Here is a 21,113-nt window from a genome sequence, read left to right on the forward strand (position 1 = left end):
TCGATACGCGTTAGCCACCTGTATGACCATCAACCTAAACGTGCTGTTGAGCCGATATGTGTTCCGAGATATTGCCGAGATCACTTTTATGCCCCCAACCCCCCCCCCCCCCCGCAAACGTGGTCGATATGGCTATTAAAGCGTAGCCGATCGTCTACCATTACTCTCAGTTGTCTAACTTCCCGCTTTGAGTTGATGATACATTTTTCGACCGAAATTATCGCCTACTGCACTGCCTTTCGGTTGCTTATCAAAACCATATCAGTTTTGTGGTGAAGCGCCAGCTTCGTCTCACGCACCCAGTCTTCCACAACAGCTATCGCCTCTGTTGAGAGTAAGGAAGTTGGGCCGAGTATGGAATCCTGCGGAACGCCCGCTGTCACGGTTATACTTCTTTTTTTGGCGGCAGTTTCGTAGATCAGTTTCCGGTTCTGAAAATAGCTCCTCAGAATCCTACAGAGGTACTCGGGAACTCTCAGTCTGTGCAGTGAATCGGCGATTGTAGCCCAACTAGCACTGTTGAAGGCGTCTTTTACGTCCAGTGTAACCGTTGTGTTTACTTATACTGTGTCATTATACTGATGTGTGTGTGTGTCATTTAGCTTTAGTTATCACCGAATAGATTTGTGGAGGCGATGGCATTTTAATTCTCGTCAAGTTTTAACTCTAGGTTATATTCAATAGAAACGTGACGCGCGAGCCAGGGTACGGCGTCCCGTAGATGAGTAACAATGAGCTCGTCGTCATTCCTGGATTTTCGTTACCGGTATTACCGGTAGCACAACCATAGTAGAAACTATACTTTGCTTGTTACTAACAAAAATGCGAATTTACTTTTGTTACGAAATTTAATTAATTATGTTTTACTTGGTTAAAAAGTGTTCCAAAGAACAAAACAAACTGATCCGCTTGTTGATCACTTCAAAAATATTAGCATGTTGAAGTAGGAAAATGCAAATATCTTTTTACCAAAACAGCTTCTGGTCGAATAGGAGGGGCACGTGCCCCCGTGCCCCTCCCTGGAGCCGCCAGTGGATACTTCATGTTGCCCTGTACGACCATCAACATTAAATGTTTTAGTTTTAAACTACTGCTACTACTAAATTAGTCCTTTTATGAATTTGGACAAATCTCTCGGAATTTCTGACCATATGTCGTAAAACGATAAAACGACGAATTCATGCAATAGCATGAAAAATACGAATATCCTAGTCATTGTAATTAATGTATACCTTCCGGGAAAAACCTCATGGTTGTTAGAAGTACAACTGTGGAATGTACTCATACATTTTTCTACATGGCAGCGATGCCAGATTTACAGACATGTCTGTATTTTACAGACTTTTGATGTCTCCTACAGACGTAGCCAGAGATCTACAGACTTTTAAAAGGGTAATCGTGTTTAGTAAAATTGCACTAGAATAACTGTTTTCGAATACGAGTGATTCCTTCACAATAGAATTCTACTTTCAATCCATTTTTAAAGTAAAATTTTAGTGTAACTAGGATTTACACAACCTTCTACAGACTTTTACAGACATTTTAGTTATTCTTCTACAGACATTTCAAAAAAACATGTGGCATCGCTGCTACATGGTGACAATTATATCGAACGAAAGTCATTCGTTCTAGTTCTAGTATTCGAATCAAACTTTACCTCTCAATCCCACAGGAAATTTCTGTCCAATAGACTGTAAAACAACTATTTTATTCAAACATAAGACACATAATTAACATTTTTTAAAAACGTTTTCTCTTATTTGTGTAGCATTTCGTTGCATATGGCACTTCTGAATCACATTCGACTTTCAGCTTTTCGCGTCGTCTGCTACGAACAGTTGATCGCTGATATGTTTTCAGCCCTACTTTGAAATAAAATTTCAATGCCTTTTCGTGAGCTCGTTGATGTTCTTGCATGCGTTCTCCTTTTCCGAACCGCAACCGACAGTAAGGACACAGTTCTAAATCTTTACGCATCGACCTATACGAATGTTTCCCAGTAATAACTTCCGGGTGATGACACGTTTCATGGCGTAGTAGAAGATATTCGTATTCGAACGTTTCGCGACAAAATCGGCACAGGAAAGAGCTTCGTTCGCGATTTTCGTTTTTGCCCACATGCTGTATGCGATCCAGTGCGTCCTGCACATTTAGTGCACGTGTTTGATTAATGATTTCCGCCTTCAGATACTCTAAGAAGCGTCCAAATTCGGGACAGGTTCCTATAAGCGTCTGTCGAGTCCTAGCATGCTTAAACGCTTGAAATAGGTTGATTTTTAAGATCTGTATTTTTGCGGAAGTTTCATCGTTCAAGTAATGCTCGTAACGTAGTTTCAGCAAACATATTAGATGATAGTGTTCAACAAAGACCATGTCGAATACATCGTTTATTGGTTTTCTGCATTGTGGACACGTTATGAATACGAAACCTTTATTAAGTTTTGTTTGAAGATTCGTTTCAAAAATCTGTCGAAGCCAGGAAAGCAGTGAGTTATATTCTTGGATCACAGAGCCACTTAATACACGAGCCGTTCCAATGTTGGTGGAAATGATCTCACGATCATCAATAAGTGCACCATCCTGTTTCTCCTGTCCGGATTTATTATTGTCTTCATGATCCAAGTTCCGCTGACAATCATAATTGTTGCACTCATCAGCTATCATATTCGATTGCCATTCAAATTAACTTTTGCGCCGGTCGCTTTCAATGATATATCACATATTTTTGAACTGATTAATCACTAGTCCTGCGGACAAAGTACGATTTTTAAAGATTTAAATTTTATTTCTTGCGTGTTTACATCTTTACATTGCTCGTTTGTCGATATGTCAAAAAACACTGCTCGCTTAGAACGTAAGCATGTCGTTATCCTTGTGTTTGTAGGTCAGTAATGCTATGTAGTGCTGGAAAATAGGCGCGGAGACCATTCCATCGATCCTATATTGCAAAACTGCGGGCTTTTTTCGCTGTGCTAAATACAGTATATATCATTGTAAAAGTAGCCTATATCTAGGCGCAAAAAACATTGAACGAAAGCTTTCCCGTTATCGGTAAAGAAGAAAGTTATAAAATTAGAATTCCAGTATGTGGTAGTGCGATCAAATCAAATTTTGAATTTGGTATTACTAACACTACTCAATCATGTTTTCAAACTTTTTCAATACTAGGACCGCCCATGCATCAAAACTTTTGACAGTTCTGTCTCAACATTTTCGACCAATCACCGTTGACCACATCCAGCGGCTGTCAAATCAACTCGATTCATCCGCTATCTCTGACTGCATAACAGGCATAACACGTCAGATGTAAAATCGCGCAGACAGAAAAGCAACACAAGAAGATCAGAATCGTCGCATATTTTGCTCAGCTAGAAAACTCGTCGGGTGTGCAAAATTATGAAGGTGTTTTCAGGAGAATTACTGTGATCTAAGTGATATTTAAGTTTCGATTGTGTAAAGCGAAGAAATTAACCGCAAAAGGATGTTGCTAAATGTTTACGAACTGTCGCAGCTCAGCGACGGGCAAAGGCTCAGCACGGTGCTATTTTTTCTATTAATAGAAATGTTCATTGATCGTAAGTCCTGTTAATGTAATTTACTGCAAATACGTTCAATTTTGTAGCAAAAGGAGTAAAGCACTGCATGAACCAAAAAATGCTCGAAGATTTCTGCATTACGTGCTCAATCCGCGAAACAGAAGTAATCTCACGTAAATAAATAATGCCTTCATTCGTCGGTCACATCACAGACAATAAAACACTGACGTGTCCCTATGCAGCTCTGATTTTAACATTGCAAACATCAATTTTATTCGAGATTTCTCTTTGTTTTATATGTTAAATTGTACTTAAAAACCTTATATTACAGGTGCACAATCGTCAACTTCACAGGCGGAAATAGACCGACATTTGGAAATGGGAAGAGATCTTTTAGCAAAACGACAGTTTTCGGATGCATTGACACATTATCATGCTGCCGTAGGTAATAGAGGCATCCCTAATTTATTCATCAGAATGGTTATAAACTAAATGCAATATATTTTCTCCGTTTGTTCCACAGAGGGTGATCCGAACAACTATCTAACGTACTTCAAACGCGGTACGGTCTATCTAGCGCTGGGTAAAGCCAAATTCGCTATCAACGATTTCTCCCGAGTGTTGGAGCTGAAGCCGGACTTTCTGGCAGCACGAGCCCAGCGTGGTCAAGTGTATTTAAAAATGGGTGACTTCGACAACGCTGAAATTGATCTGATGGAAGTGCTCCGAATGGATCCGCACAATCATGAAGTAAACTTCCAATATGCCCGAATCGATCCAGCCAGAGATCAGTGGGTGCTCTGCTTGGACGTGATCGAGCGTGAAGACTTCACGACGGCAATTGCTCTGCTAACACAGCTTTTGGAGATGTGCCCATGGTCAGTGGAAATCCGAGAGGCGAGGGCCCAGGCCTATATCCGGATAGGAGATCGGTTGGCCGCTGTTAGTGAGTATCGGTCTGTTAACAGGCTGTCTCATGACGGTACCGACGGGTACTATACATTGTCGCAGTTGTTGTACGACCTGGGCGACTCGGCTGCGGCTTTAAAAGAAATCCGAGAGTGTTTAAAGTTGGATCCAGAGCATAAAGATTGCTTCCCATTTTACAAAAAAATTAAAAAGGTCGATAAAGTTCATGTGGACGCTCAGTCAGCTATGAAGGAGCAACAGTACTCCGAATGCATTGCGCTCGCAGAAAAGTTAATCAATTTGGAACCAGATGTTCCGATGATGAGATACAATGGCAAACAACTGCTCTGCGCATGTCTAGTTAAAGATGAACAGTACTCAGTCGCTGTGGGTCGATGCCGGGAGGCTTTGGACATCTACCAGGACCCGGAAGTGATGTGCGATCGTGCCGAAGCTCTTATCGGAGTTGAAATGTACGACGATGCTATTCATCAGTATCGTGAAGCGTTGGATATCAACGACAATCATCAACGAGCCAAAGAAGGCGTCGAACGTGCCCAGCGACTTCAGAAACAGGCAGAACGGCGCGATTATTATAAGATTTTAGGAGTAAAGCGAACTGCTTCCAAACAGGAAATTGTGAAAGCCTACCGAAAGGCCGCTCAAAAGTGGCATCCGGACAATTTCCATGGCGATGAAAAAAAGATAGCTGAAAAAAAATTCATCGATGTAGCTGCAGCGAAGGAAGTCCTAACGGATCCGGAAAAGAGGCAACAATTTGATTCTGGTATGGATCCTCTAGATCCTGAAGCTAACAGATTCGGCGGCGGAGGAAACCCCTTCCATCACTTCCAACATGGATCCCCGTTCCAGTTCAAATTCCACTTTACGTAGAGTACATAGTTCGCTTTCCTTACTATTCTCTTTCATACTGTCCACCTGTTAATGCCGTACAGTGCCAGCTTTAATTTATTTCGTCGTTTAGTATGGTTGGAGTTACTTAGATTTGAGGCGAATATCAATGCGTTCTCTATCACCAGCGAAATACTAAGTGAACTACCGAGCATGATCGAATTTAAGAAGCAATTATCTTTCTTGAAAAAAAACTGGATACCAGTCAGAAGAAGATGTAAGTTACGATTAAAATGGAAAAATGATGAAATATGCAGGAAACATAGATTATGATGATTCGGAATGAGAATAAGAAGTAAAATTTTGTGTTTCCTTTTATTTCTCGTTTTTCCAAAGAACTGAAAAAGATCGAAACCTTAGTATAAATGGTTGCTTTATCACATTTAAATATAAGACAAGAATATATCCATTGTATTGTTTAAAATCCGAAATTCTGCTTATAGTGTAAATTGCAAATTTACAGTATTTGCGTTCGATAAATTGTAATTCTACCTTTTAGAGGAAGATGGAGTAGAAAACGACCCAAAAGGAAATATAAATTACACAGTGCTACAGTGATTTTGTACTTTTCAAGAGACCTAGTATAGATTGTAGATCTCATCAAAGGCAACACAAAACAATGTATGAAAAATGTTGTATACCCTCAAAATCTTGATTTATAGCAAAAAAAAAACGATTTTCTGAAACTTTCGGCACTAAAAATTTTTTTGCGTGATTATTTTTTAATCGATTTTTGATTTTTTAAGTGTTTTGGAAAGAATAAGATATTTCATTTCCAACAGTATGCTATTAGGGTGGGACAAAAATTAGATTCCAGCTCCGACCAACTTTTTAGGTAACATTTGGATCCTAGAACAACTGTGCAAATTCTTAGCTCGATCGGTGAAACTATATTTTTGCGCCGCCCGTTTGAAGTTTACATGGGATTTTGCATGGGAAAATTAACTTTTACAAAATAATTCCTCCAGGAGTCGCCCATTACTTCCTAAAAATAAATCGTTACGTGGCTTTTATAGGAAATTTAATAAAGAAACAAGGTCTTGAAAACCACGAAACGATCTGACGCTTGTGAAAAAAGTTATTAAGCAGAAACCGATTGATGCTCTGACGATTGATCAAATATTCATTTTTTCTAGCACCACTGCTGCTGGTTGTCTGATTATACGCAATTTTGTTTTAATCCTCTCTTAATTTGTCTAAATCGTTTATCTATACTATTTGGCCACTTCGCAAGGTTTTAAGGAACAAATTGAGGCTTTTTTTGTACATAATAAGAGAAAGTTAAAAAATTTGTATTCATTTAGACCGTCAGAAGCAGTGATGCTATGAAAAGTGAAATTTTTATCAATCTCCAGGGCATCAATCGGTTTTTGCTTAATAACTTTTTCCACAAGCATCAGATCGTTTTGCAGTCTTTTAGATTTTGTTTCCTTGACAAATTTCCTATAATAATCAGACATCTACTTATTTTTAGGAGATAACGAGCGACTCTTGGAAGAATTAATTTGCAAAAGACAATTTTCCCATACGAAATCCCATGTAAACTTTAAACCGTGGGCGCAAAAATATAGTTTCACCGATCGAGCTAAAAATTTACAGAGTTGTTCTGGGAGCTAAATGGGACCCAAAATGTTACTCGGAGCCAAATTTTATTTTTTTCATATAACTATGTCCCACTCTAGTATGCTATGTCGTTTTTTTTTTGTTAAAAGTACTATGCGGTTTTGGGACAACGATATGAAAGTTACCACTGTTTTACTATTTTTCATTTAAAAAATTAAAAATATCTCACCGTTTTTATTAGGAAATGTCCTTGTTTTAATACAAATTTATGAAGAGCGTTTAATTGCGCATCCAATGACCTATTCTTGATCAAAATCGGTTGAAAAATGGCTGAGTTAATTTTTTTTTTCCAAATTAGAAACCTGCTCGCATGAACTTTTAGGGAGTTAGCGAGGCTGAATCACCCTTATTCTGCATTACAAAGGATCACACTTTAAAACAAATGTGGTTCGATCTAGAAAAACTCTAGTAAGAGAACTGCGGAGAGAAAAACAGCATTTTTGGCAACGTATGCCCCGGCATTGTATGGCAACACGTCCAATATTATAAGGATAGGCAATGTTCGATTGGATTCGTTTTTTGACAGCTAAACGCGAATCCAATCGACCCAAAATGGAGTCTCCGCAGTTCTCTTTCTAGAGGTTTTCTAGTTCGATCGAGCTCCCGTTTGGTTTTGCTGTCGTTATTGCGAATCTTTTCTTAAATCCACATCGTGACATATCAGCCATGCGCCGCCAAGCCGTGATGCGCTGATTCACGCGCCTATTCACGTTGCATTAGTGCAAGCGAAAAAACGATTTGACGTTTATTTTTGTTTCGTTCGCACTCATGTGTGAAACATATTGTCTATAAACTAGCATTTCGTCGATTTGTTGCTATATGTTTCACACATGAGTGCGAACGAAACAAAAATAAACGTCAAATCGTTTTTTCGCTTGCACTAATGCAAAGTGAATTGGCGCACGACTTGGCGGCGTGGCTGATATGTCACGATGTGGATTTAAGAAAAGATTCGCAATATAGCAACAAATCGACGAAATGCTAGTTTATCTCGGGATAGACAATATTTGGAATGCAAATCACATTCGTTCGAAAAAGCGATCCGTCGTAATGCAGAATACGGCTGCTCGCACTATAAGATGCTATAATTATATCTTCCGTTATTTTATATAATTTCATGTTCAATGTTTGCACACATACTTTTGAATGTATATATGTATTCGAGCAAAAAATTCGTTTTTTGGAAAAAAAATTATGAGACCGATCCTTAAAAGTTCATGCGAGCAAGTTTCTAATTTGGAAAAAAATTATTAACTCTGCCATTTTTCAACGGATTTTGATCATAAATAGGTCGTTGGATACGGAATTAAATATTCTCCTTAAACCTTCATTAAAACGAAGATGCTTTCTAATAAAAATGTTGAGCAATTTTCATATTTTTAATGCAAAAATTGCAAAATAATGGCAATTTTCATATTGTTGTACCAAAACCACATACAGTCGTGATTCGCTGGTTGGGCCACAGCCTTGTCCAACTAACGAATTTGATTCGCTCAGCCCCCTGCTAGGCAGCCATTTTGTCCCAGCCAACATCTGCGTTTGTTAAAATCAAAACAACCCAATGCTATTGCACGGGCGACGTGGGCCTAGATGCAGCTAGGCCCATCATATGTTGACTACTGTCAAAGTCCGTGTATCTCCATAGCGGATGACAGGAGTGACACCCTCCTGGATTCGCTAGTTGGACCGACTGACAAATGTCAAAAACTCTCCAAAGGAGATGTTGGCAGTGTAAATTCATCTGTTCACATCTCTAAATATTGTCAGATTGATTGTCAGAGTAAATTTGACCCGAGATATTGACGTTCAGATGCTTTTTAGTTGTACAATGGTCCAACTAGCGAAGGTCCAACTAAAAAGCGGTCCAGTTAAAAAGTGTACAATAAGCGAATCACGATTGTACAACTAAGACCAATTTCCTTGAAAATGCAAAAATGACGTAAACTTTTAAAGATTTGTTACTGATCTGACAGTTTATTCGCAAAACATCACCCCAAGCATGTAGCGCCCCCTACTTATATTTTCTGCGTAAAGATACCAATACACTGATAAAATAAAGTACCCATTAATGCGTAGAAAACTACGCATTTCCAATAAAAGTGGAATAACCCATTAAATGGGTGAGGAGTTTGTACCCATAAATGAGTACAGACCTTGTACGTCAACCTGGGTATGTTTTACCCATTATTTTTCGCAGAACTGTTACAGCAAAATGCGTAAAAATACCCATTCATGAAAATCGCGCCAGAATGAAAAAATACTGTCAATAGAATTATATATGAATCTAAAAAAACATAAAATAACATTCATTTCACATTATTGTCTCCTTATTAAAGTATAGGAATCTAGATAGAGATCCTATTCTAAAACTCCTTAACAAAATAAAACCGCCAACTGGATATATTTTTGATGGCTGGATCTTTTGGCTGCTCTAAAAATCCCGAACTAGTGCATATTTGCAACATTCTCAGTAGTCTAAACAGCCGTTGTTTTCAGAGCATTGCCGCAATGTTCCGTTTCCGCCACGGACTCCGATTCAGGCCGATAAGTTGCAGGTTTCGCTACGATCCTTAATTTGCAGGTTAACTCGTTTGAAATAATTCTTAAGGATTTTTCACCCATTATTAAGATCAATATACCCAATGGCATTACCTTATCGAGTAGTTGTGAAATGGATAAAAAGTACTCATTGTTAGAAACAAAAAAATACCCATTTTTGACACCTCGAATACTAAAGATTTTTTTGTTTATACGAACAATTTGTTGTGACAAACTTATCATGATTTTGTTGTTTCAAACGAAATATTTGTTGAAACTATTGAAAAACCAACGAATGAATTTGTTAGTAATTTCAAACAACAGTATTGATTGAATCAAACCTGAATCTTGTTTATCACTATACAAAACAGGAAAATTGCTAATTAAAACAAAGATCTTGAGATTCGTTTATTCCTACTGATTTTTTTCTCTGTGTGTAGGCTGCTTTATTTTTGCTGCAATGGTCTTATCTAGATTAATTCTTTGACAACTGAATTGAGCGGAAATGGTAGAAACAGAAACAACATTTGACAGTTCTCAGATTTCCTCTCTCTTTTTCCGGCATCGTGTATGCTAGTCGACACATTTCATTGAAGGTACAGCGATAATTTTAGTGAAAAATTAGTGTTATTTTTAAATGTAAGGCTAGTAATTAGTTTGTTGGTGAACGTTAGTGCCTTTCCTGCATTATTATTGTGATTTATCCGGGATGTACCGAGTTTTACGACAAAAATCTCGAGTAATCTAATGTTGACATAAATACAAGAAGCACAGAAATGCTTGTGAACTGTCAAGCCTGGTTTTATTCCAAAATATCCTAGTGATTTTTAGACATGTTACGGTTATTACCTACTAGTAAAAAAGAACATTGTTGTTAAAATTGTGTTTTAATGCTTTGTTGACCTTTTAATTATTTTTCTGTAATTGGTGATTGTATTGAACAATCTGTTAGTACAGCTTCGAATCAGCTCAAGTTACTTGAATAGTAGCATAACCTACAAACGAAAAATGTCAACAGTTTTTATCAAACAAAATTAATTTTTGTTTTAAATTTCATTACAGCTAGACTGCAATGGCCGATACAGCTAAGAAACCTGTCGCTAAAAAGGGCGGTGATAAGGCTGCCAAGAAAGGAGCTGCTGCTGCTGCTCCGGCTCCCGTTGCCGTTAAGGGTGTGAAGAAGTCCCAGACCAAGGAAGCTATCCTTGCTCGTACCCATAAGCCAAAGGGACAACGTACTGCCAAGGCCGCTCTGCCGTACCAGAAGAAGAGCTATGGACGTCTGTGGGCAAAGGCTGTGTTTACCGGGTATAAGCGAGGTCTGCGCAATCAACATGAAAACCATGCTATACTCAAGGTAGAGGGTTGTCGCAACCGCAAGAATGTCCTGTTCTACATCGGCAAACGCTGCGTGTATGTGTACCGTGGAAAGGCGAAACGCAATGCACCTGGTGCTGCGGAGAAGAAGAGTAACATTCGGGCTATCTGGGGCAAGATTACCCGTTCGCACGGTAACAGCGGTAGCGTGAGAGCACGATTCAAGACCAACCTGCCTGGACACGCTATGGGACATCGCATCCGGATCGTAATTGATTGTTACTATTACAGCTAGAGTTGAGTGTTCTAAATGTTTTCCCTTTTTCAGATGCTGTACCCATCCAGGATTTAAGCTTAAATTCAACTTACTGTGTACATTTAAAACAAACCACAATAAAACTGAAAAGAGGATATTCCTGTGAAATGAAGCATTTTTCAATTTTTAATATTAACGGTCGACATGTATTCTTGTATTCACATTTAAATCTAACGTAATACGAAGGTAAGTATTGGTACTTGTATCGAAATCAAAGCTGAGATTTGTCGATCACGTCACGAGATCTAGACGAAAATCATAATGACAGTCTTCAGAAATTTATCCGCTAATAACAGAAGTCAAATGAGACCAGTAGAACGATGCAGTATAAGTAAACACAAGTCAGGACAGTATAGTGGCTATTTGTCGCATTCTCCAATCCACTTCGGGCACTTAGGAGCGACATGCAATATGTGCGGAAAATATTGTGATTGTAGTACACATTTGAAACGTCAACATACTCATGTTATTGCTTTGCCTTGGGAAAACCAAATTTGACAGGAGAGAGGCCTATTCATAGTTAGCTAAAGTAGTCTGACGCTGTATACGTGATTCTCTGTAGCGTGTTGTTGCAAGCTCGCGGATTATGTACTGGAAGTCATTTGTATCGCACGGTATTGCTGTGTGATGGGGAAGTATTTCACCTCTGATCGAAATGATCGAAATAGATTTTTTGGTGCATGGACAGTTTTCCTGTTTCTTGTGTTTTGATCTAGGTCTTGAGTGTCAGAAGTGAGTGCATATAATGACTGGTTCAGGTTTATTGGAGACGCTACCGAAATATTCGTGTATAAGATTGAACTGTTCTATTCTAAACCAATTTTATAAAAGGGTTACTTCAGGGGTGCTTTGTGAGCATCTTAAGAGAATCCGTTTCATGGGCTCTACCAGAGAAACCACGTCAAATTTGAGTAAATCGTTTCTTGAGCGTATTTTACTTTATTTTGCTCCAAAAAAATTATGCTTAATAATTAGAAAGGGTGATGAGGTTATGTCTAGCTAGGGACAAAAAGGGGAATATTTCAACAGCTTCAGTTTATCAAAAAGAATACAAAATGTTCCCATTTTTTCAGCCTAAAGTTCACCAATGAGCAGATAAAAACGTGTCTTCATTGCATTTCACTTGAAATAAGATGGTATTGAACATGACGGAACTAATTCCTTGTTTGTTTATTTGGGGCTTTAATCTTCAAGGAACTTATTCCTTTATAGGACTTTTAATATAATACAAAATATAATTTACTGTCATTAGATTACGGTCCTATTGTGGAATGTTCTACTAGGGTCCTTAAAATAGCACCATTATTGCTGCTTTTGCTGTTGGTGAATGGAGAACAGTGAGTCTAGTTATGTAAGGTGTGGAAACTGCACGATGGACTATCCATGTCAGTTTTGGATTGCATACATTTTGAGCAACATAAATATGATGCAAACTGATGATTACGAGTCAATACGCACTGGAATTTCAGTACAAATATGAAAATTCGACGCGTCTGTTTTTTAATCTAATTTTATGTTCCGTTATTTTTAACAGGTCCTGCATCAGGTTAACAATCTTGTATTTCCCTACAATGGTCGTTATTATCGCTCGTATACGCAAATTTTACAATCCGATATGGCAAATAGGATATGCTTCCTTGATTTATAATATCTCGCGCTATCGTAACTCTTTGGCTGTATAACGTGTTATCATTCGGTAGTTTTCAAAGCAATAAATATATCGTAGAGAAGAAATAGCGAAATCTGTCTAGATACTGTTGCAATAAATAGTAATTCGGTTCATTACACAGATATGATTAGCTTTTCTAGGAAATATTCTCACGACCGGCTATGTGGAGTTCAAATTGCTTTTGTTTAGAAAACAGGGTTCTCTCGGTAGCCGGCTACCCAGAATTTATAACAATAAAAGCTGAATAAGATCTTTTCTGTTTCGCGTGATCGTCTACTAAACATCCAATTCTGCGACATCTATGGAAGAGTCTGATGAATCATCGTCCTTCTGTCAAGTAGATGGAGCATCAACAGTGTTGTTGGGGAAGGATAAAGAATACGGCACGGTGTATTTATTAGAACAATTTTATGCAAAAAAATTCAGCATCTCTGAAACTTCGGAATATGAAAGAATGGGCTTTCCCCTTTCATTTGAAACTAAGATCAAAATAATCCGTCGGGGGGTCCAGAGCAACTTTTTTTTTGAAGTTTTTTTCGTAACAATATAAGTTTTACTACTGGAGATAGTTCATATTTCTGTCCCTAGATGGTGCTTTATACATTCGAACAACGCTAAAAGTGAGAATTTGATAGAAAATTTAATTGTCTACAAGTTTGTTGACCACTAAAAATTGATCTGAAATCATCCGGAAAAGTTGTTTAAGATTTTAACAAAGTTATATCTAAGATAGTTTCACACGAGGCCTAGTGGTTTGGAAATATGTTTTCTCGCACTTATTATATTACCAAAAAAAATAATTGGGTTTAGTGGCATAAAAATATTAGACGGGATTCATTATGTTGACAATTCTAATTGAACTTCTGAAAATTAGGATGTTTGACAGAGTCAGAAAACTATTTGTGCTTTTGGTTTGTAATCTTTCCCGATAGGTTCGAAGGGACTACCATTCATCGGAAGGTATTGCTTGGTTACAAGGGTTTGCTTACATTTATGTTTTGTTACACGGGTGTTTTAGAAAGGACCATACATCGTATAATTTAGGTTATGATCGCTTAAGTCAGCTGTTATAATTCCGTTCAAGACGAAATGTTGGGACACACCGTTTCTAGTTTAACGCAAACCATAGCAGTAACTGTCCAAATTAGTGGCTAGTGTGAAATGATTTATTCAAATTTTCTCCGCAAAGCATATTGTGGTAGTTGGATTTTACGGCCATTTCCTATCAATTATGCGAGATATCGTTACTAAATTGATCCTAGATTATGCGATATGTATTACTTTTGAAAACAAAATATGATTTGAGAACAACAATAACCTTATATACATAGAAGTCCTAGAATATATCCCAAAAAAAAATATCTTGATCCAAAAACTCAAAGTTTTTTGTTCACTGTTTGTCACATTGAGTTAATTTTGAAAACGGATAATAAGCGTTTTGAACCAAGTGTTGCAATGAAATCCGCGAAATATTGCAATGGTGCGTTAAATGTTTCATTGAGTTTGTTCAAATATAAAGGTTGAAGTTCAGAACAAGTCAATTTTATACGAAGATGCTAACAGAGTAGGAGATTCATGTAAGAATAGTTATCAGTCATCCCTGAAAACAATCGAAAAAATGAAGAAGATGGCATACATAATTGAAAAGGCTGTTTCTGCGGGAGGAATCACTTACCATCATGGAAAAGAATATTAATATCATACTAGTTTGGTCAACACTTATCTAAAACTTCTCATCCCAAAAATATGAATGGTGCCCTGTATCAGGGAATTATAATTTTCAGCTAAAAGATGACTTTCCAAGCTCTCAAATTCCGCTGAATTCACTATTGAACTAAACACAACTATTTGGCAAATAAAAAAAGTGCTTGTGAATTAACAAACCACTAGGTCTTCTGTGAAACTAACTTAGACTTAGAATTCGTTAAAATATTAAACTACTTTTCGGGATAATTTCAAATCGGTTTTTAGTTGGTAACAAAGTTGTAGACAATTAAATAATCTATCAGATTTTCACTTTTAGTGTTGTTCGAATGTCTAAAACACCATCTAGGGGCAGAAATATGAACTAGTTCCATTGTAAAATCTATGTTTTCAAGAAAAAAAAACTTCAAAAAAAAAAAGTTGCTCTAGACCCCCCGACGGATTATTTTGATTTTGGTTTCAAATGAAAGGGGAAAGCCCATTCTTTCATAACCTGAAGTTTCAGAGATGCTGAATTTTTTTGCATAAAGTTGTTAAAAAAAGACACCGTGACGGTAGACGGGAAGCGTTGATTCAACACTTCCCATCTACCGTATTCTTTATCCTTCCCCGTGAACGACGGAGTTGGGGGCGGCCGGCAATGGTGGCTATCATGCTGTTGAGGTTTTATTATGGGTCGAATTGGTATGAATTCTTACTTACCATGTCCTAAGCAACTCTCTTAGATAATCACCAGTCAAACATGATAAAGTCAATCCGCCAAAATCATCGTCACAACGTAACATAAATATGCCTCAAAATGTTCTCAACCCCTATTCGGCAGTGTTCATGCCGCCGCCCGCGTTACTGTTTGGTAAAGCCAAACTGGGAAGGGTGTTTCTGCATTAGTGACAGGCTTTGTTGATTGTAAAATTAGGGAACATGTATAAAGTTATTCATGTCTTTTTCACTTCCGATAGTTGGTATTCGCGCCAGTAGAACATAAACGTATACGAGTTTAGGAAATGGCTAATTCGACGACAGAGATTTTGATTTTGTGAGACGATTGATTGACGGTGTCGAAATGCCGTAAGTGATGAGTAACGGTAAGCTGCGATTTCGTAGGTATCAGCGTGAGTTTTAAGAGAGGGAATGAGACACAGAAATGAAATCTGTAAGTAGCACTAACACATTCAACTTATACATACAATTTCACTGTACTGGGATGGCGCTCGGCTTGTGGCCTTTGACTGGTATGGTTCATTGCTTCGGGTGTCTTCATGGCTGTTTGGCAGACGTGTGCTCCTAATTACAAGTGGATAGATCAATCCACTCGTGAGGGGGGACATGTGGATTCTGCAAGTTGTCGACTCTTGACCTTGGGTATGAGGCTAGTTCAGCAAAAGAGTGGAGAGATCAAGAGATAGTTAATTACTGAAGACTCATCTCCGACGTGTTTTGGCTCGCGAATAGCGGTATCTGCGCGATTGTATAACATTCCCTCGAAAACCATTCCCCAGAAGAAAAAATACCGAAGCTTTTTCCCCAGAAACACATATTCCAGAAAGCACTAATTCCCAGAAAACTAATCCCCAGAAAGTACCAAAGCCCAGAAAACTTTCACCCAGAAAGAACCATAACCCAGAAAACTGTTCCGCAGAAAGTACCAAAACCCAGAAAATTATTTTACCGAAATTTTTTTTTCTTCTATTTTCTCAATAAACAATTCGTTACATTTAGATCATGTGTGCTTAAATACTTGTTATAAGTTTGCTATTCACATTTTTTCTAATATTTACGCATCGCGCTTAAATTTAAACGCATTAAAAAAGATGGAATGGGTGATGATTATATGTTAAATGAAAGCTTTCGATTCCTATTTGATAGAAAAAATATAATTGGTTTTGAACCAATTTTTGCATTTAAAACCGCTTGCTCCGCATGTAGCAATAGTGGCCCAATTCCTAATTCCGGTTCCTATAGATGCAAAACCCATTGATTACTTTTGAAGCATGCAACTCTAGGTACATTTGGCCCACTATAGCTGCATAGGAGCTCAAAAATCAAGGAAAACTCATTATTTCAGTTGTTTTTTGAGCAAACTTCTATTATAAAACTTGTGTTGCCATGCGAGTTTAGTGCAAACCACAAAGCAAGAAATAATTAACGGCGTTTGGCATTTTAATCAAGTGTTTAGCCTATTACTGCGACTAGTAGTACACCGCGGCTATTGGAGCACCCACCCTATTGTTTGTTAAATATTCAACAATCGTCGATTTTCAATATTTGCGGCATCGTGCCGCGGAAATATCCCAAAACTCTATAATACATTTGAGTTGCAAAGACATGTAATATTAGGTTAAATACCTAGTAGGACACCTCAAATCTCTATCGCTTTGCGTGCTATTGACGGTTAATGATTGAGCACAAAGCTTTGGTTGCCTAGAGCCAAACTAATTTTTTTCTCGATTTCTTGGTACAATGGCAAGCAACGTAGGATTTTGTGAAATCGTGCACTTGTTAATGAAAAAGCGCTGTAAACGTCATTAAAATCGACGCAAATTTGCATACGGACAGTTTTTAGAAGAAATGAAACATTTTTATGGTAATGGCTTTCGAATTTCACTTTTGAAGACGAGAACCCCATTAGCCGAAACTTTACTTAAGCGGGACCCATGTAATTTAAACATCAATGTCACAAATGACGTTTCAAGGTCGCAGAGATGTTTGTTTTTGTCGTTTAAAGTTAAATTGAAAAGCCGAAACAAAATAAAAATAAAAAAAATCAAGATCAATTCAGTAGATCTTTCGCAAATTATTCCCAAAAAATTTCAATTTTAGGCCTCGAGAGTAGAGGAACCCATTGAAATTTCGATGGTACGTGGTGCAACAAACATCGAAGAATGTTATAAAAATCTTTAATGTGATAGTTCGAATATGTTTTTCCTATTTTAGCCAACTTTTTGCTCCAGCTATTCCATAGTGTGCTGGAAAGAATGAATCAACCCTATGTTTGAGAAAACCGGTCAGACGAGTAGATAACAAGTTTCATTCCGAGGGCCATTTGGCATACATATTCAAAGAATTGCTCATGTTTAAAAGAAGGAGTCAACTCCTATGTTTGAATAAACCGAGCATACGAGTTGATCACAGGTCATGTCCTTATTGATTCATCTGCTACATAAATTGACATCCGCGGGTCAATCGGAACATTGAGTATTGAACGAACGTTCCTACCCTTAGTACACATGCTCCTTCCAGATAAATCAGAATCCAACTACAAAAAAAGCTCTAGAACTAATGAAAATCATAGCAGCCAACAACAATATTATAATTAATCCGTCGATTGCATTAACACATTTCGAAACAGCTGAGATAAACGCTATCGCAAGGATTATTCCCAATTCTGTGCGATATGGTTGCTTTTTCCACCTAACGAAACATTGGTGGAAACGGATCCAAAAATTGGGATTATCTGGAATTTATTTGAAAAGCGTGCAAATGCAGATCTCTTTCAGACAAACCCAGGCCTTGGACTTTTTGAAGCCTCAAGATGTGCCTGAAGGCTTGGGTATTGGGGAAGCGAAGGGTTGGAAAACACTGCGCACAGGCACAGGCCAGATTTTCCCCTGAATTTCACATGCGATGCAACACCATGGACCATGCGATACAACACCCTCAATGACATACCTCAAACGCAATAGAAGGGTATCACAACCAATTGAATGCACTCTTAAAAGGTACCAGTGCCCTTAAACTTTATGCGGTTGTGAAAGCATTCAAAGAGGAAGAGCAGTCCACGTCGGCGGAATATATGCGATATCTGCAAGGAGATATGATAAACCGGCGTCGCTGTAAAAAACATACAGGAGACAAAAAATTAAAAGAAGTTTTAATTGCCGACCAGGACGATGGTACAACATTAAAAGATACCATTTTATCAATAGCTCTTATAATACAAAACCAAACCAGAATATTAATACTAATAAAAAATAAGTCATCTTCAGTTAAAATACCTCAATTTCTGGGAAATGGTTTTTTCTGGGGTATGAACTTCTGGGTATTTGTTCATTCTGGGTAACGGTTTTCTGGGCAAAAATACTTTCTGGGAAAAGGTTTTCTGGTAATTGGTACTTTCGACGGAATGGTTTTCTGGAGAATGGTTCTTTCTGGGGAAAAAACTTCGGTGTTTTAGTTTCTGGGGAATGGTTTTCGGGGGAAAGTCGTACAACCATCTGCGCTTGTGGCGACGGCTAACACGGTATTGAACATATCTGAGCATGCGCCGAGTACTTTTCACCAGATTTCAACTAATGGATTCCCTTCGGGCTCGAGGAAGATCACCCAATGTCCCGATTAGAGATGTACTCTATATGTCCCACGCATACACCTTCTTAAAAACCAACAATATACAGATTTAATTGTCTCTATTATTTTTCTTTTCATTCTCAGAAGGTTTCCCTTTTCCGCTTGTATCGTACACTATCGACGGTTTGATGTGACTTCAAGGTAACACATAACATCTCTGACGAAAGAGTTAACAAAATTCTAATATCTATTTGATCTCCCTAATATTAACCAAATTCAATCATCCTCTCTAATATATCGAACGGTATTTCTGGTTGCTTGGTGCTTGCTCCAATAGTCTTCCTTGTTAAAAAATGCCAAACTAGCGAACGAATAGCTCCTAGTAATTCTAATAAAATAATACAATGCAAACATGATAGTATCAGCCTCCCATTTTGGCTGCCTCCGATTGTACCAGCTTTTTGGCCCTATTTTGTTAGTCGCATAAAAAATCCGATTGATGGGCTCTAGCAGACGAACCTAGTCAAATTCGAGTAAATCCTTTCTTGAGCATATTTTTCGTATCTTAGAAATGCCAAAAAGGGACTGGGAAATAATATTTCATTAGCTTCGGTTTATTAAAAAGAATGAAAAATATATGTCCCGTTTTTGTAAATGTCCCCGTTTGGTCAGCCTAAAATTCATCAAGAAGCCGATAAAAACGGTCTTTACTGTATTATCCCCTCTTGTATATCAATATGTACCCCTAGCTTTAAGATAGCTGTAAAATTCTTTTAGTTGCATTAAAAAAACAATTGCAATGTGCAATTCCCTAGTTTTAATAAATTGAAATATAAAAATCTGTAGTAATCCACCTAGTGGCGCAATTGTGCCTTTCTCATTTCTCTAAACTAAGATTCCATGGCTTGTTATGTTCAATATAATTATGAAAATGTCTATTACATTAATAGAACACCTACATAAAATGTCTCGCCATCCACGAATTTGATGAGCTACGTGTCCACGCTGAAAAATTTGAAGCAATAAAATATATCATACTTAATTAGCTTAATCAGCGTTAATTCGATAGTGTTCTTGCTAACTTATTTTGGTATGCCTATTGGGTGAAGGCGATGGGAATGACAGAGTTATGGATCTGTAGGAAGTTAGATGGGCGGGGGGATTAGGGGATGGTGGTGCGATATGTAAAGGTCACGCACCCTCTTAAAATCCAGAATACCTATTTAAATAAAAAAAAAACATTGTCCTGGACTAGGTTGACGATTTTCAGAGTAATCGCAAAACCTTTCTAGATGAGGCCAGAAATCAATCTTATGATAATATAGGTATATGAGAAATTCTTATATAGTGACCGCGCTAATCAATCTGTAACTCTGGAACTGAAATTCAATAGCAAGAATTTTTGGAGCAATATGTGTGAAATCAAATCTCCCTCCCCAAGGTTTAGGGGTTTGACGGTATTGCAAACATCATCAAGCATTAATTGCTTTAAGATGGGTATTGCATTACGCCTCGATAGTGGTGCATCGAGGAGACCGAGAGGGCTTATGCGCCTTTTTTGTGTTATGTTTTTTCATACTCTGCACCTGCGCATACCAACATTAAACCACTGGTCTATGCGCGGTGTCGTGTCCTGGCGGATCGACGTAGATTGACTTTTGCTGTGTGCCATGTTTGCAAATATTGTTCTATTGGTTGTATTCGTGGACGAAGCTCACGGAGGGAGTCATCGTGTGTCCATTTATCGGTCGACTTCGTCTTCATGCATATGGGTCATTCCACGCGAAGTGATCAAAAAAAGATACAAACTTGAAATCGACCTTCACGGATTTGAATAAAATTTGGAGGAATTGTTCATCTAGGGCCAATATATAAAAACCCAAATTTTTGTGTCAATTGAACCACCCCTCGGGTCATGGGAGCACCCCCCGTTTTGGCAAATTGCCAAAACCCTTGATTTTCTTTTGATCATATCTCCGGTTCTATTTAATCTAGAATCAAACCACAAGATGGCTTTTGAAGAAAATTGTTCAAGGAGACTATAAAAAATAATATTTTTTGCCGACAGTGTTGCCAACTATGCAATTTTATCAGTTAAATATTAAAAGTTAATTTTTCTCAAAATACGTATATTTTAATTTTGAAAATTTTAATGCCATCGCGTTCCTCAGACATTTTTACATAAAAAACACTTATCATCTCAATATAATATGAGCGCATCCTGAGATATACCGTTTTGAAGGGAAAAACTCCGATTTTCTCATATAAAAATCCATTTTTACTGGCCAAAATTGAGAAAATC

At 37.8% G+C, this 21,113-nt stretch overlaps 3 protein-coding genes across 5 annotated transcripts; 2 read left to right on the top strand and 1 right to left on the bottom strand.

Annotated features, from left to right (window-relative positions):
* Positions 1–1,708: 1,708 nt before the first annotated feature.
* On the bottom strand, positions 1,709–2,931 carry LOC131681521 (uncharacterized). Its single transcript, XM_058962337.1, has 2 exons — positions 2,810–2,931; positions 1,709–2,747 (listed from the first exon to the last, which is right to left on the bottom strand). Exon 2 carries the CDS (start codon positions 2,662–2,664, stop codon positions 1,741–1,743), a length of 924 nt encoding a protein of 307 aa, XP_058818320.1. The 5' UTR covers positions 2,665–2,747; positions 2,810–2,931; the 3' UTR covers positions 1,709–1,740.
* Positions 2,932–3,272: 341 nt separating this feature from the next.
* Positions 3,273–5,762, top strand: LOC131684403 (dnaJ homolog subfamily C member 3-like). 2 transcript variants are annotated; one of them, XM_058967249.1, is made up of 3 exons: positions 3,273–3,575; positions 3,868–3,981; positions 4,060–5,762. In XM_058967249.1, exons 1-3 carry the CDS (start codon positions 3,482–3,484, stop codon positions 5,337–5,339), a joined length of 1,488 nt encoding a protein of 495 aa, XP_058823232.1. In that variant the 5' UTR covers positions 3,273–3,481; the 3' UTR covers positions 5,340–5,762. The 2 variants fall into 2 exon arrangements, with proteins under 2 accessions (XP_058823232.1, XP_058823233.1); XM_058967250.1 differs by lacking the exon at positions 3,273–3,575 and adding an exon at positions 3,650–3,794.
* Positions 5,763–10,060: 4,298 nt separating this feature from the next.
* On the top strand, positions 10,061–11,259 carry LOC131684405 (large ribosomal subunit protein eL33-like). 2 transcript variants are annotated; one of them, XM_058967251.1, is made up of 3 exons: positions 10,061–10,114; positions 10,581–11,103; positions 11,164–11,259. In XM_058967251.1, the coding sequence occupies exons 2-3, from the start codon at positions 10,591–10,593 to the stop codon at positions 11,185–11,187; spliced, it is 537 nt and encodes a 178-aa protein (XP_058823234.1). In that variant the 5' UTR covers positions 10,061–10,114; positions 10,581–10,590; the 3' UTR covers positions 11,188–11,259. The 2 variants fall into 2 exon arrangements, with proteins under 2 accessions (XP_058823234.1, XP_058823235.1); XM_058967252.1 differs by having other exon boundaries at positions 10,067–10,157.
* The last annotated feature ends 9,854 nt before the right edge of the window (positions 11,260–21,113 follow it).

This window comes from Topomyia yanbarensis, chromosome 2 (genome assembly GCF_030247195.1).
Source record: "Topomyia yanbarensis strain Yona2022 chromosome 2, ASM3024719v1, whole genome shotgun sequence".
NCBI lineage: Eukaryota > Metazoa > Arthropoda > Insecta > Diptera > Culicidae > Topomyia > Topomyia yanbarensis.

Bases quoted from the DNA above. Each gene is read 5' to 3' on its own strand.
- LOC131681521 (XM_058962337.1), bottom strand. From the start codon at position 2,664: ATGATAGCTGATGAGTGCAACAATTATGATTGTCAGCGGAACTTGGAT.
- LOC131684403 (XM_058967249.1), top strand. From the start codon at position 3,482: ATGTTGCTAAATGTTTACGAACTGTCGCAGCTCAGCGACGGGCAAAGG. The intron at 3,576-3,867 runs GTAAGTCCTGTT...CTTATATTACAG, and splicing joins AATAGAAATGTTCATTGATC to GTGCACAATCGTCAACTTCA. The intron at 3,982-4,059 runs GTAATAGAGGCA...TTTGTTCCACAG, and splicing joins ACATTATCATGCTGCCGTAG to AGGGTGATCCGAACAACTAT.
- LOC131684405 (XM_058967251.1), top strand. From the start codon at position 10,591: ATGGCCGATACAGCTAAGAAACCTGTCGCTAAAAAGGGCGGTGATAAG. The intron at 11,104-11,163 runs GTAATTGATTGT...TCCCTTTTTCAG, and splicing joins TGGGACATCGCATCCGGATC to ATGCTGTACCCATCCAGGAT.